This window comes from Orcinus orca, chromosome 20 (assembly GCF_937001465.1).
Source record: "Orcinus orca chromosome 20, mOrcOrc1.1, whole genome shotgun sequence".
Lineage (NCBI taxonomy): Eukaryota > Metazoa > Chordata > Mammalia > Artiodactyla > Delphinidae > Orcinus > Orcinus orca.
This window is the reverse complement of record NC_064578.1, coordinates 30841473-30857183: the sequence shown is the minus strand read 5'-3', so window position 1 is coordinate 30857183 and position 15711 is coordinate 30841473. Positions and strand designations below refer to the sequence as shown.

The following is a 15711-nucleotide window of genomic DNA, read 5'->3' as shown; positions in this document are numbered from 1 at the left end:
GACTGAGTGGAAGGACTTAGAAAGTACCCCCTCCGTTTCTCCCCCCGAGTCTACCCACAAAAGCTGAAATTCCAACAGTAAATGACTCATTCAACCCATAAACTGGGAGTCTAAAACTCTTTAAACCACAAAAATTAATAAATCATGTGGTTTCTCTATCTCTAATTCCCCTTTCCATAACAGTGTTTCCCAAAGTGTGTTCTGAAGAATACTAGTCCAGAAGGATGATCTCTGGGAAACGGGAGCCGTTCTTTAAGTTTCGGAATCAATGTTATATTAGTCATGGTTCTTTTAATTGAAAGTTATGGAAACTAATTCCACCCAGCAAATACAATGAAAAGAGACTTTTATATAAGGCTACAGGGTTATTTCATAGAACTGTATAGCAGAAATGTGGTTGTATCTAAGGAAGGTAATGGGACTGGAAAACTATAGGAATTTACTCTCCATCTAGTTTCCATTTTTCTCTGTATGCTTGTTCATTATTCTCCTTCCAGTCCCATTTTCTTTCCTTTGCCATTTAGCATGGTAGCAGATGGCTGTCCCACAGCTTCCAACTTTACATGTTCCAGGCATGGAGAGTCTTGCTTTCTCTTGATCTCAGAAAGCAGAATCTGATTCGCTCAGCTAGGGGCAGGTGGATATTCCTGAATCATTAGTCATAATTGGGTGGAGTGGGAGAGAACAGGATCACCAAACGTAAAGCTGGCCACTGGGGGCCCAGCCCCACGGATTAGAAGAGGGCAGGTCCAAATGAAAAAAGAAAATCATGACTTGAACAGACATTCCAAAATGTTTCTACTATATTCTATCCCTTTGTTACTTAACATAAGTGTATACTTTATGCTTCCTCTTGAGATTCACGTTATACACGAGAAGCCCTGAAGTCAAGGATCCTATTGAATTCTTCTCAATTCAGTGTTTTCTGCATTTACTGGATCATGGAATTCTTTTGGAAATATGGCTATTAAGACTCCATGAAACATAGTTTGGAAAATGCTGCTCTGAGGAATTGCATTCATACTTCTAATTCTCAGGAAAAGAATATTCATTTTATATTTTACTCTGCATTTCAGAAACCTAAAAGTTTCTGAAACAGCTTGGAAGAAGTTGGAAACAGTTGGAAAAAAGGAGAATAAATGAAAGCTCAATAATAGCTATCCATTTCCTTAACAGTGGAAATTGTAACGAAAGTCACTTGATGTGTAATAATCGTACTGCAATTCTCTTTTTCGAAACTGTCCTGGATAGCACAAGGGAGTTCCTTCGTGGTAAAAGAGCAATTCTGTATCTTGATTGTGGTGGTAGTTACATGATTATATACACATGATGAAACTGCATCGAACTCTGCTTCTTCCTACACACACACACACACACACACACACACACACACACACAAGTAGTCGTGCACATGGCAAGCGCACATAAGTGCATGTAAAAACTTGCAAAATCTGGATAAAGTCTGTAGCCTAGTTAATAGTACTGTACCAATATCAATTTCCTGGTTTTGATACTACACTATAGTTACATAAAATATTATAATTGGGAGAAGCTGGGTGAAGGCTACACGGGACCTCTGTACTATTTTTGCTACTTCCTGTAAGTCTATGATTATTTCAAAATAAAAAGTTAAAAAAAGCCACTTGATGGCTGTGAAAGAAAATGATTTCGGTTTAAAGCATGATAATATAAAGAAATACTATAAAATTTCTGTGTCATAAAAGGGTCGTAAAGTCAAACAAGCTTACCCATTGCATTTGCTCTGGCCCCTTAAAATTTGATGTTATATATCCCAAAGCCTTTGCCCGTTCTCGATAAAGTCGAATTGCTTGATCCATGGGAACTCTTAATCGGAACCAGTATTCTACTGTGCCAAAATTGGGGATGTCTCCTTTAGTTCCTACAAACCAATACATAACTCACTGTTAAAATAGTCCCATAAATCAAAATATATACCAGTAAAAAATACATCAATGGTATTATACATTAAAACTATAAATTTTATACTGAGTAAAATAATATATGACTTGCACAAATGATGTGTGATTGGCAAATAACAGAGATAAAGAAAATAAAGTTACTTCTGCAAGTACGAGTTCCACCGTATGTTAAATATTATTAAAAAACTATGTCAAACTATGTTTGAGGTAGTCCAGTTTATACTATTTCAATCTTTCTAAAATATAAAGAAAAATCTAAACATTGAGTCAAATACTCCACGATTCTTTCTGATGCTACTTTTTATTTTTTAACAAGTTGCACTCAATGTAGTCTGACACATACAAAATGAAACCTCAAAATTATGAATGGAATATGAATTCAACTTTCGAGAAATCTTTGGCACCTTCCCATTTTCCTACCATGCCGTAAGTATAGGGAAAAATACCATAGCTATGCCAAATCTATACCGTATGTAATATACCCTTGCATGTCTGCCCTGCACACCCTCTTGCTGGGGTTGTAGTTGTAGTACGCCTTCTAACTCAGGCAGCTCTTTCTCTTTCTTCCTCTGTGACGATTTCCTCTAGGGCTCCCAGGAGACTTAAGAGCTCTATACTTCCTTTGCAGAAACGAAGAAAGACGTCCTCATTAGGGCACTGACTGCTTTGGCACAATCGGCAGTTCACCAGTCTACTTCTCCACCACACTAAGTTTTTTGAGGGCAAGTTCTTCTGAACCATGTGACTATATCACCTATGCAATCAATAAAATAAAATCCCTCCCCAGAACCTAAGTCACCCTCTTTCCTTTTTTTCTTGGTCACTTAAAAAAGTTTTCCTTTTTTAAAATTTATGTATTTATTGAATTTTATTTATTTTCTATACAGCAGGTTCTCATTAGTTATCTATTTTATACACATCAGTGTATACATGTCAATCCCAATTGCCCAGTTCATCCCACCACCACCCCCGCTTTCCCCCCTTGGTGTCCATACGTTTGTTCTCTACATCTGTCTCTATTTCTGCCTTGCAAACCAGTTCATCCACACCATTTTTCTAGATTCCGCATATATGTGTTAATATACGATATTTGTTTTTCTCTTTCTGACTTACTTCACTCTGTGGGACAGTCTCTAGGTCCATCCACATCTCTACAAATGACCCAATTTTGTTTCTTTTTATGGCTGAGTAGTATTCCATTGTACATATGTGCCATATCTTTACCCATTCATTTGTCAATGGACATTTAGGTTGCTGCCATGACCCGGCTATTATGCACCCTCCTTTCTTCTTGAAAGGTTTCTTCACTTGGCCTCTAGGATACTGTATACTCTTGGTTTGTCTCCCACCTCACTGGCCACTCCTTGGTCTCCTTTGCTGGCTCTTCTTCTTCCTGAACTCTAAATTTTGGAGTCTCCCAAGGCTCAGTCCTTGGTCACCTTCTCTTCTTTATGTATACTCACTCTCTATGTGAAATTATCTAGGCCCAAGGCTTAAAATATATTCTGTATGCTAATGAATCCTGCTTTTATATTTCTATCTCTGACCTTCAGACTAGTATATCCAACTGTTTAGGTGACATTTCCACTTGGCTGTCTAATAGGCAGGTCAATCTTAACCTGTTCAAACACAATTCTTAGCTTTTTTCGTCAAATTTGTTCCTTGCCCAGGTCTACCTCGATAAATGGCCTCATCATTGTCCTGGTTGCTCACACCAGAAATTCTCGCCTCCTTTGTTTCCCTCATTACTCTACATTCAATTGATGAGCATGTTTTTAAGGAAGAGTTAATCAAATATACACTGAATATAACCAATTCTTATCACTACTTTCATTACCATCATAATCCAAGCCACCAACATCTTTCCACAGATTAATGCAACAGCCTGATAATGGTCCTATTTTCTTGCTTGGCCCATACAGACTGTTCTTCCCACAGCACCCAGGGTGATTTTTCTAAAACCTATGTGTGATCACGTTACTTCTCTCCTCAAAACCACCCAATGACTTGCATCACTCAGAGGAAAAAAAAGTCCAAACACCTCACCATGACCCACAAGGCTCTACAGTGAGATCTGGTCCCTGCCTACTGCTTTAGTCTCATCTCTGCTCTAGCCACTGGCCTCCTTGCTGTTCCTCCAACATGGCAGGTTTGTTCCTCCCTCAGGCCTTTGTACAATACTTGCTGTTTCCTCTGCTGGAAACATTCTTCCCCTGGATCCTGACATGGACCTTTATTCAGGTCTTTACCAATGGCACCCCGTAGGGAAGCCCTTATCTGAATTAGCAACCTTCCATCTCTCTCTTTAGCCTCTTGCTCTGGTAATTTTTCTTCATATCTAATGATATGTATATTTGTTTTATGGCCCATCTTCCCCTCTAGAAGGTAAGCTACATGAAGGTAGGGGCTCTGTCTTGTTTACCAGTGATCACTGTATTCCCAGTGCTTAGTAACAGTGATAACATGATAAGCTCCTTAAAAAACTTTGATAAATGTACTACAATTGGGCTTCCCCGGTGGCGCAGTGGTTGGGAGTCCGCCTGCCTATGCAGGGGACACGGGTTCGTGCCCCGGTCTGGGTAGATCCCACATGCCACGGAGCGGCTGGGCCCGTGAGCCATGGCCGCTGAGCCTGCGCGTCCGGAGCCTGTGCTCCGCAACGGGAGAGGCCACAACAGTGAGAGGCCCGCGTACCGCAAAAAAAAAAAAAAAAAAAAAAAAAAGTACTACAATTAATGTTTAATCAAACAAGGATATCAACATGGTAAATAAACATTTGCACTAATAAGCTTTAAAAAATTAATAGCCATTGTACTGACATTATTAGTGACATTTAAGAGAGTCCAATCAACTGTGGGCAGCTATATCAGAATGCTGTCCTTACCCTAAAGGCACCTTGAATCTGAGAGAGAAGATACTAATGTGGAACACCATATTAATATATAAACCAGACAGTGCTTCAAACAGCCAAAGTTTATAAGATTGTACTCACCAACCAAACTTGCTGTGCAAAATATTCGACCACTTTTTTCTAGAATTTCATGGAATCTCAATTGACATGCTGCGATTGTTTCATAATCTGTGCTGTAAGCCTGGTGGACCTCAAGAGTTATAGTATTTTTCTGAATGTATTGTAAGAATAAGTCATTAACATGAACGAGATATTGAGAAGTAAAGTTATATTCTGGGTGAAGGCCCCGCACTATAGGAGTTGTCTGTAGTTCAAAATCATAGAAAGCAAAGGTACAGAAGGTGACAGGCTCTTTATCTCCAGATGCCTGTAACACTTCAGAAGAAAAGGTTACTTTGTTGATATGGATTTCAAATAGGTTTTCGCCTCGTTCTAACTGAATGGTTTCATCAAACTCATCAACGGAGTCATCTGGCGTGATTTCTGGTTTAAATTTGTACTGCTTGGTGCCATAGGCAATATCCTTTAATTGGGCTGCAAGAGAAGACACACAGTTTAGAGGTTTTAAAGTATTGACATATAAGATACAAACTGGCTTTTGAAGTGGTAGGAAGTCTGAGTGCTTTTGGTGTATAGTCTCAATCTTAAATTCTATGACTACACTGTTTTTCTGTAAATGATACTGTATTATAAAGAAATCTATCATTTATTTTGACATCACTTATTAAAAAAATTACAACTTAAGTGGTAATACAGGTTATACCAGGGAAACAGAAAAAGAAAAAAAAAAAAGGCCCTTGAATGAACAGCTGAGGTAAATATTTAGATTTCACTGCTCCTTTGCCTCTGCTCTATTATCTTCTCTCCTATAAAGTCAATTTCTCTATCCACTAGCTCCTTCCCTTCAGCTTACTAAAATATATATTTTTCTACTTTTGCGGAATGATGGATATGTTTATTATCTTGATTATAGTGATGGTTTCACAGGTGTATACATAGGCCCAAACTCACCAAATTGTGTACTTTAATAGTGCAATTTAAGGGCTTCCCTGGTGGCGCAGTGGTTGAGAGTCCACCTGCCGATGCAAGGGACACGGGTTCATGCCCCGGTCCAGGAAGATCCCACATGCCGCGGAGCGGCTGGGCCCGTGAGCCATGGCCGCTGGGTCTGCACGTCTGGAGCCTGTGCTCCGCAGCGGGAGAGGCCACAACAGTGAGAGGCCCGCGTACCGCAAAAAAAAAAAAAAAAAAAAAAAAAAAAAAAAAAAGTGCAATTTAAAATGTGTTTATTACATTTCTAAGAAGCTGCTTTTAAAAAAGATATCTCTCTTTCTAGATTAGAACATTCCCTCACACCATATAGAAAAATAAACTCAAAATGGTTTAAAGACATAAATGTAAGACATGAAACCATAAAACTCCTAGAAGAGAACACAGGCAGAACACTCTTTGACATGAGTTGTAGCAATATTCTTTTTAGATCTGTCTCCTAAGGCAAGAAGTAAAAGCAAAACTAAACAAACTGGACCTAATTAAACTTAAAAGCTTTTGCACAGCAAAGGAAACTATTGACAGAATGAAAAGACAACCCACTGAATGGGAGCAAATATTTGCAAATGATGCGACCGACAACGGGTTAATATCCAAAATACATAAACAGCTCATACAACCCAATATCAGAAAACCAAAAAACTCAATCGAAAAATGGGCAGAAGACCTGAATAGACATTTCTCCAAAGAAGACATACAGATGGCTGACAGGCACATGAAAAGATGCTCAACATTGCTAATTATTAGAGAAATGCAAGTGAAACTCACAATGAGATATCACCTCACACCTGTTGGAATGACTATCATCAAAAAGTCTACAAACAACAAATGTTGGAGAGGATATGGAGAAAAGGGAACACTTGTGCACTGTTGGTGGAAATATAAACTGGTTCAGCCACTGTGGAAAACAGTATGAAGGTTCCTCAAAAAATTAAAAATAAAACTACCATATAATCCAGCAATTCCATTCCTGGGTATATACCCAGAAAAAATGAAAACACTAATTCAAAAAGATACACGCACCCCAATGTTCACAGCAGCACTATTTACGATAGCCAAGACATGGAAGCAACCCAAGTGCCCATCAACAGATGAATGGATAAGGAAGATATGGTGTAATACATAATGGAATATTACTCAACCATAAAAAAGAATGAAATGCTGCCATTTGCAGCAACGTGGATGGACCTAGAGAATATTATACTTAGTGAAGTAAGTCAGAGAAAGCACGTAGTGTATGATATCACTTATATGTGGAATCTAAAAACGATACAAATGAATGTACAAGTAAAACAGAAATAGACTCACAGATATAGAAAACAAACTTGTGGTTACCAAAGGGGAGAAGGAAGAGGAGGGACAAATTAGGAGTACAGGATTAACAGATACCAACTACTATATATAAAATAGATAAACAACAAGGATATATTGTATAGCACAGTGAATTACAGCCATTATCTTGTAATAACTTATAATGGAGTATAATCTATAAAAATACTGAATGACTATTCTGTACACCTGAAACTAATAATATAAATCAACTATATTTCAATAAAAAATAAATAAGAAGATGTATCTCTTTCTAGATACACATTTCCCCTGCCATGTTACATCCAACTTTCTAAAAAGAGTAACGTATATTTGTGTCTCCAATTCCAAATCTAACAGACACTCTTCAACTTCCTGCAAAAAGCATCTGCCTTATTTTTCTTGTGAAACTACTCTAGAAAAGGTCACCAATAACTAACCAGTTTCTAGATTGAATGGTCCTTGTGTTATTTGAGTTCTTTGCTTAATTGACACTGATGACCACATCCTCTTTTGTGAACTTTTGTGAGCTTTCATGTCATCGTCTGCCCTGCTTGTCCTCCTACCTCTCTTCTTCTTCTTTTTTTTTTTTGCGGTACGCGGGCCTCTCACTGCTGTGGCCTCTCCCGTTGTGGAGCACAGGCTCCGGACACACAGGCTCAGCGGCCATGGCTCATGGGCCCAGCCGCTCCACGGCATGTGGGATCTTCCTGGACCGGGGCACGAACCCGTGTCCCCTGCATCGGCAGGCGGACTCTCAACCACTGTGCCACCAGGGAAGCCCCTACCTCTCTTATTCTTTAAGGGTTTCTCTTTCTCTGCTAGTTTGCTGGGGTTCTGTTTTTATCCTCTTTTTAGTCTACATGTTCTCATGAGTAATCACATCCCCTTTTATTTATTTGAAATATAGCTGATTTACAATGTTGTGCTAATTTATGCTGCACAGAAAAGTGACTCAGTTATACACATATATACATTCTTTTTTAAATATTCTTTTCCATCATGATTTATCCCAGGAGACTGGATATAGCTTCTTGGGCTACACATTAGGACCTTGTTGTTTATCCATTCTAAATGTAATAGTTTGCATCCACTAACCCCTAACTCCCAGTCCATCCTTCTCCCTCTCCCATTCCCCCTTGGCAACCACAAATCTGTCCTCTACGTCTGTGAGTCTGTTTCTGTTTTTTAGATAGGTTAATTTGTGTCATATTTTAGACTCCAGGTGTAAGTGATATCATATGGTATTTGTCTTTCTCTTTCAGACTTACTTCACTTAGTGTGATATTCTCTAGTTGCATCCATGTTGCTGCAAGTGGCATTATTTCATCCTTTTTTATGGTTGAGTAGTATTCCATCGTATACATGTACCACATCCTCTTTATCCATTCATCTGTTGATGGACATTTAGGTTGTTCCCATGTTTTGGCTATTGTGAACAGTGCTGCTATGAACATAGGGGTGCAGGTATCTTTTTGAATTATAGTTTTGTCCAGGTATATGCCCAGGAGTGGGACTGCTGGATCATATGGTAGTTCTGTTTTTAGTTTTGTGAGGAACCTCCATACTATTTTCCATAGTGGCTGCACCAACATATATTCCCACCAACAGTGTACAGGGGGTCCCTTTTCTCCACACCCTCTCCAGTATTTGTTATCTGTAGACTTTTTTTTTTTTTGCAGTACGCGGGCCTCTCACTGTTGTGGCCTCTCCCATTGCGGAGCACAGGCTCCGGACGCACAGGCTCAGCGGCCATGGCTCACTGGCCCAGCCGCTCTGCGGCATGTGGGATCTTCCCGGACTGGGGCACGAACCTGTGTCCCGTGCATCGGCGGGCGGACTCTCAACCACTGCGCCACCAGGGAAGCCCCATCTGTAGACTTTTAAATCATGGCCATTCTGACCGGTGTGAGGCTGTACCTCACTGTAGTTTTGATTTGCATTTCTCTTATGATTAGTGATCACAACCCCTTTTATGACTTCTGTTACTATCAATATTCTGAAGATGCTCATATTTCTATTTTTAATTCAGATTTCTTTCCTCAATTCCAGACCCACACATCTAGTGGCTTGCTGAGCCCTCTATCTAGATATCCCCTAGGCACAACAAACTCAATATACCCAAAGCAGAATGGCTCATATTGTCTTCTAGTTACTTCTGTACCTTGAATTTCAAGTGATGTTAGCCTTCATCCAGCTGCCTAAGCTAGATATCACAGTGTCATCCTAGGTTCCCCCCCCTTTTTTTTTACTCTCCCCTCATCTGTAGGGTCACTGCTATTCAAAAATATTTCCTAAGTCTTTAGCAAATTTGTCCCTGTCCTCTGCATCTCCACTGATGCTACCTTACTTACACCCTCAGTGTTTATTACCTAGATTATTAATGGAACCCAATTCCTTCCTTCCTTCCTTCAAATTTTACTCATTCTTCCCAATACCTATAGCATAACCTCCAAAATGAAGTTCTGGGTGCACTACTCTCTACCTTAAAAATTCCTTGGTGCTTCTCTAGGTTAATAAGGTTCAGACTCATCAGGGTGGCAAATGGGGCCTTCAGGATTTGGTTCTTACCAGCCTTAAATCCAGGTTCTTCTCCATTTACTAATCCTGAGTTCCAAACAGACAGATCCACATGCATTTTCTCAAATGAATGGCAGTGCTTCACATTTAGGGCATTTTTACCTGCTTCATTTACTTTCTGGAAAGCCTTTCATTGTTTTTACTTAGTGGTGAATTCTGTCATCTTTAAAGCCTCCAAACCTACTGTGTGGGGTCTTCCCTGAAACTTCAGGTATAAATAGGCATTCTCTCCTCAATGTTTCCTTGGGAGCTTTTGCATTTTTCTAACTTCACACTCTTCACAGTAAAGTATAACTGTCTACTTACTTGTTCACAACTTACAAGTTCTTGGAGGAAAAAGCCTGAGCTTTTTCCGTTTGTATTCTCACTGCCTAGCACTTTGCTTAGGATACATTAGCATGTTTATGGAATCAATCAATGAGTTTAGGACACAGATAGAATATATTGGTAAAGACTTAGTGAGGCTTGAAAGGAATGAAAATCTCAAACTGTGTGACCTCCCTGTTATTCAGGAAAATTTCATTAAGTGAATTTTTATTGAGTACTCCTTGAAATAAAAGGAACACACTGCTCTTTGGCTTTGGAAAACCCTGTTCAGTCAGATGAAGATAGTTACTGAACCCTTCTACTTAGAGCAATGGTTCTCAGAGTGTGGTCTGGGAACCCCTGAGGGTACCTGAGACTGTTCTGGAGGTCTGTGAGGTTAAAACTATTTTTAAAATATTACTAAGATGTTATTGGCCTTTTTCATTCTTAGTCTCTTACAAGTGTATAATAGAGTTTCCCAGAATCTATGTGATGTGTGATATCATAACAGATTGACTGTAGAAGCAGATATAAAAACCCAGCTGTTTTCTATTAAGACAGATGCTGAAAAGATTTGCAAAAATGTTAAGCAATTAAAAAAATTTAAAACCGTGTCGCTTGTCTATTTTTTTGGTATGGAAAATATACCTATTAAAAAATAAAACTAATTTATGTTAACATGTAATGGGTTATTATTTTAGCATGCCAAATATTTTTTAAATTTCTCATTTTTAATTTTTAACATGATAAATATCATGAATATAACCCATATAAACATAAGGCCTTTTGGATTCTCAGTGATCTTTAAGAGTGTAAAATTACTGCTGGCACAATTACTAAGCCTGCGCGTCTGGAGCCTGTGCTCCGCAACAAGAGGGGCCGCGGTAGTGAGAGGCCCGCGCACCGCGATGAAGAGGGGCCCCCGCTTGCCACAACTAGAGAAAGCCCTCGCACAGAAACGAAGAGCCAACACAGCCATAAATAAATAAATAAAATTAAAAATAAATAAATAAATAAATAAATAAAATTAAAAAAAAAAGGCAAAATTCCTTAAAAAAAAAATTACTGCTGGCATAGATCACTGAATTTAAGTACTGTATGGCAGGGAGCATGAAAGAGAGACAAAGTACTTATCACTGTAGAACTTATTATGTTGCAGTCATAGAGAATATGCAAAACTGCACCGGTGTATATAATACAATCCCTAAACATATTTTTTGAGTACATGAGAGTAAAAGTGGCAAGTGCTGAGGTACTGTTGTTCAAAGTACAGTCTTACACCTGCATGTGAATTGCTTGGAATTATTTCTAAATATATCAAATCAGAGACCCCAAGATCTCCAGGGGTAGGGCCCAGGAAGCTACCTTTGAAACAAGTTCCCCATGTAATTTTCTTACTTGCTAAAGTCTGAAAACCACTGTAAGGGCATTTCAAGTAGAGGGGTGGCTAGCAGTAATTGGAGCCAGCTTTCTGGCATGGGCACACATTTGCTTAGATTCTGAAGCAGGGAAGGGTATATCCTGGAGTCAGAGTAGAAAGGAGGTTCAGATGGAGCAGACAAAGCCCTGGTGGTGGGACCGAACAAGATGCATCTGACAAAGAGCAAGCCGACTTGTTTGGCTGAGATACATAGTTTGCTTAGAAGAGAAATTAGAAATGATGTGGTTAAATTTAGTCTGTGGTACTACTTTATGAAGTACTTTGAAATCTTGCCTGCAACACCGAATTCAAAAAGCAGTAGGGAATTACTAAAAATTCTTGAGTAGAAAAGTATCAGATAAAAACAGCCTTTCTGGTAACTTATTATTATAGTTAATAAATTGGGAAAAAAAAGAGCAAAAAGAAAGTGTGAGTGTACATTTGGATGACATTTTCAACTGCTGTAAAAATCCACTCCTCTAGTTACTGTGGACAAAGAATTGTGCACGTTGTACCTTCTAGTTTCTGGATGCGTGCAGCCCTGATATCAAGAAGGTGGACATACTGTTCCACTCTGAGTTCATAATCTTGCTGCAAATTTTCCATCTTCTGGGTCACCGCCTCAACTTCCATCTAAAAAAATAAAGATAACAAGTTTCATTACTCAGGATTTGTTCCATTTTCATTTGTTAAAGCAACTATGATTCAAGCATTTTTTAGATCCTGGGGATACTGGGAGCTATAAGCCGTTGTTTCCTGACTTCAAAGAGCTTACAGTTTAGAAAATTATGCTTGGCAGTGTTCGTTAACCAGGAGTAAACCCCACAAAACTCTGGGTCCCTGTTAAGGAGTGGTGACCCATTTGTTAGAAGCTAATATAACAGGTGGCTGTGGCAGGACCAAGTGCGGAGCGTGCCGGCGTTGGTGAATACGTCGCCATGATTCGTTCCCTAAAACCAGGCACTGAAAAAATTACTTGTTTTAGAACTCTTTAGTCAGGAGTATCTAGATACAAGGCTAAATTCCAGGCATGTGGTAACACATGATAATAGATCATAACAGATGCTAATACATGATACTGCTTTGAAATGTAAATCATCAGTAGAATATTATGGGAAACCTATCCTCCCGATTTAGTGTATTATATTACCTGATAATCTTTATTAATTTTATGTTGCATAATTAGCATGTTTCTTGTCTTTTCAAGTTCTTGCACTGTTTCTGCATGAGTTGCTTGCAGCTCTTTCATGGAGCGTTCTAGATCTTTATTAATTTTACTGTCTACTTTTTCTAAAAAAGAAAGGTCTCCATTTTTTTGTGATTTTTGAGCCTAAAACAAAAACATATTTTATTACCAAAACAAGAGTTTCTAAAATGTAACTGTGAATTAATATGGATATAGTAAGAAACAATCATTAATTGAAAACAGATATATTTCCATTTTCCGTTAGGAATAAAGCAGTCCTGATATAGAATACATATTTGGATAGACACTTGGAACAATTACAGAGAAATAAAAAAAAGTTTATTACTTCACGAAGTAAAAAAGAATCATGTACGTTTATTTCTATTCTTCATTTGATTAAAATCTATACCATGATGGTCTAAAAGGAAAGAAATGTACTTTCTGTGTCTTCTTGTAAATAACAGAATATTCTAGAACTAGAAAATATCTTCTGGTGACATATATAATTCAATATTTTACTTAAGATAATAGGGTGCACCAAGGTCTCTTAGGACAGAAAACTGCTGGTTAGTTTTATAGTGGGGCATATAAAAGTAAAATGTTTGTTACAGTTGGGGAAAGTGCTTTAAATAAGAGTTTTTGAGGTCTACTTTAATGTAATTTTGATGTCATTATGAAATATGTATATGCTGTAACTAAATGTCACCTGACCACTTTTCCTGAATAATTCATTCTCCAAGTATAAAGGTTACAATAAGGGTCATCATTATGCTGAAACAGTTATATGTAGACATGAAATTCATGATGAAGTTTAGAAAGTTACCTTTAGAAGCAGGAGAGCTTCACTCAAGTCATCAGCATTAATATCACTCTCCTGCAAAAGACAGAGTAAGTAAAAGCTCACAATGGAAAGTACAAGAGACATTGCAACTATGTAGATTACCCTCATGGAACATAAACTGCAAGATACCATGAATTAATAAACTAAGTTATCTATTTGTATTCTTTTGTGTTGTGGTATAGTGTTTTCTTTACGTATGAAATATTTAGATAAAAATTTGGAGTTCGTTTCCTAAATGAGAAAATAGTTCACCTGGTTGTAAAACTTCATGCAGTTTTTAAGTTCATCAAGTTGTTGCTTTTGTTCCAGGTACTGTAACTGTAGTTCTCTATTTTCTTGAATGATCTTCTCATTTTGGTCTTAAAAATGAAGTCGACACAATTCGAAAGGTAAGTGAGAATGAGGTATAAGAACACATTTTAAATTGACTTAATTCATGAAACACACCAAGCTCAATCTAGCATTGTTCTGGCCAGAGAGGAAATTGAGCTAGCACCTTAGACTAAGGCAGCAGGGGAATGAGGAACAAATGAACACTATCATGTGTCTACCATATGATTCACTTGCTTATCAAAAACTTAGGACTTAGTTTCACAGTATTAATATAAGGAAATTGTGGCCTCTGGAACTTCAAAGGAACATTCTGTCTAAAATACCTATGAAAATATGTTTCTAAAGCTATGATTTTTACTTACTTATTAAGGGTCCTGAAAGGCATGCAAAAAAAATTTTTCTCTTTTAGTTTTTTCTAATTGACTTCCTTGAGTTATCTTTTCCTAATTCAGCATAAAGTCTTTTTATTAAAACAAGATAATTTCTGATAATAACTCTGGAATTATAATCAACCCCATTTTTAATAAATCTTTTAAGAGAGGAGAAATGGATTCTCAACGAGTGCATGGTAGTATCAATAATAATTCATGTGTGTTCTTTATTTACAGAGTTCACACTATTAATTAGGAATGGAGATAGGTTACCTTTGCCTATGTGCTCATTTGCCATGACCCACAAGCAGGCGTATAGGGTAGAGCTACAGAAGACGGCAAATCCATAGAGAGACTAATTTTTCACTCTCTGCATTAAACATGCTTAACTCAAAAAAAAAGAAAGCATAATAGCTAGCTAACAAATCTACTCTTTAGTCCTATGTTCTTAAGTGTACTTCTTTACTAGAGTTCGTTGTGGTGGTCAAGTATTCTCCTTTGTGGGCTCCCTGTGGGCTGACTCTAAACCATGATATCCAAAGTGTCTCTACTAATTTCATCCTGCTCACAAAGATTTATGATCATCATTCCTTTTCTTAAAAAAAGGGAAATCAACATATTTGCCAAGAATTCTTTACATGAATACATTTGCACACTGACTGCATTTTATACAAAAATATGTTTCGGACTTTTATAAAGCTTTGTGCTCCCAAGCCATAAATGCTATATACAAGTAAAAACTGTAAATTACACAGTTAAGAAGAAATGAACTAAATTTGAATATTTTTAATATAACATACTTCTGGCAAATTAAAAAGTAAAAAAAAAAAAAAAAGTTACCCTAGGGTATGTAGAGCCATTTTAATATCAAATATGTAAATATTTTTCTTATTGATAAGAGGTTAGAAGGTTATCCTAGAGTACAAATTACTAATATTCAGTGAAATAAATGAAAGAATTTCCAAATGTGAACAATACTTGTATATATTTAAGGTAAAGATCAAACATTTATCTCTATACTAAAAATTAGGATTAATAATAAATATGAATTCTTATGAGATAAATTTGCTCTTTTGGTTAGAGAGTAGAGTAAGAATGTGGAACCCTTTATTTGATGTTGATTAGGTTAAAACAACATCCAGATAGAATGACTAGGTAACAAAAAAGGAGGTAAATGTAGTCAGCAAGAAGTAAAACCAAGGTCCTGAGGATAATGTAATTTCCTTCTCTGGCTAGTGAAACTTTTAGGGGTTCTGAGGGGAACCAAAAGTGTAAGGACATGACCGTTCCATCTTCATCCAGACGCAGTGTATATTATTCCTATGCTGTCTTCTATTCTTTCAATTTTTCAGAGCAGGGTCCTGAGAATAATACGCTACTGGTATAAATAAACTTACTCAAATATTTCTTCCTTTTCTGATTTTTCGTTCAACAGCTATGTTCCCACTTACCTGGTATTTTTAAA

At 37.5% G+C, this 15711-nt stretch overlaps 1 protein-coding gene across 3 annotated transcripts in view; it reads right to left on the bottom strand.

Moving 5' to 3' along the window:
• The window catches only part of RPGRIP1L (RPGRIP1 like), a 98874-nt gene that overhangs the window by 45277 nt on the left and 37886 nt on the right, over positions 1–15711 (bottom strand). For all 3 annotated transcript variants that reach the window (XM_004264899.4, XM_033418964.2, XM_049702732.1), the window contains 6 exons: positions 13795–13901; positions 13525–13575; positions 12666–12845; positions 12031–12148; positions 4933–5385; positions 1749–1900 (listed from right to left, as the gene is read on the bottom strand). In XM_004264899.4, coding sequence (XP_004264947.1) covers positions 1749–1900; positions 4933–5385; positions 12031–12148; positions 12666–12845; positions 13525–13575; positions 13795–13901 — 1061 coding nt within the window. The remainder of the gene's footprint in view (positions 1–1748; positions 1901–4932; positions 5386–12030; positions 12149–12665; positions 12846–13524; positions 13576–13794; positions 13902–15711) is intronic.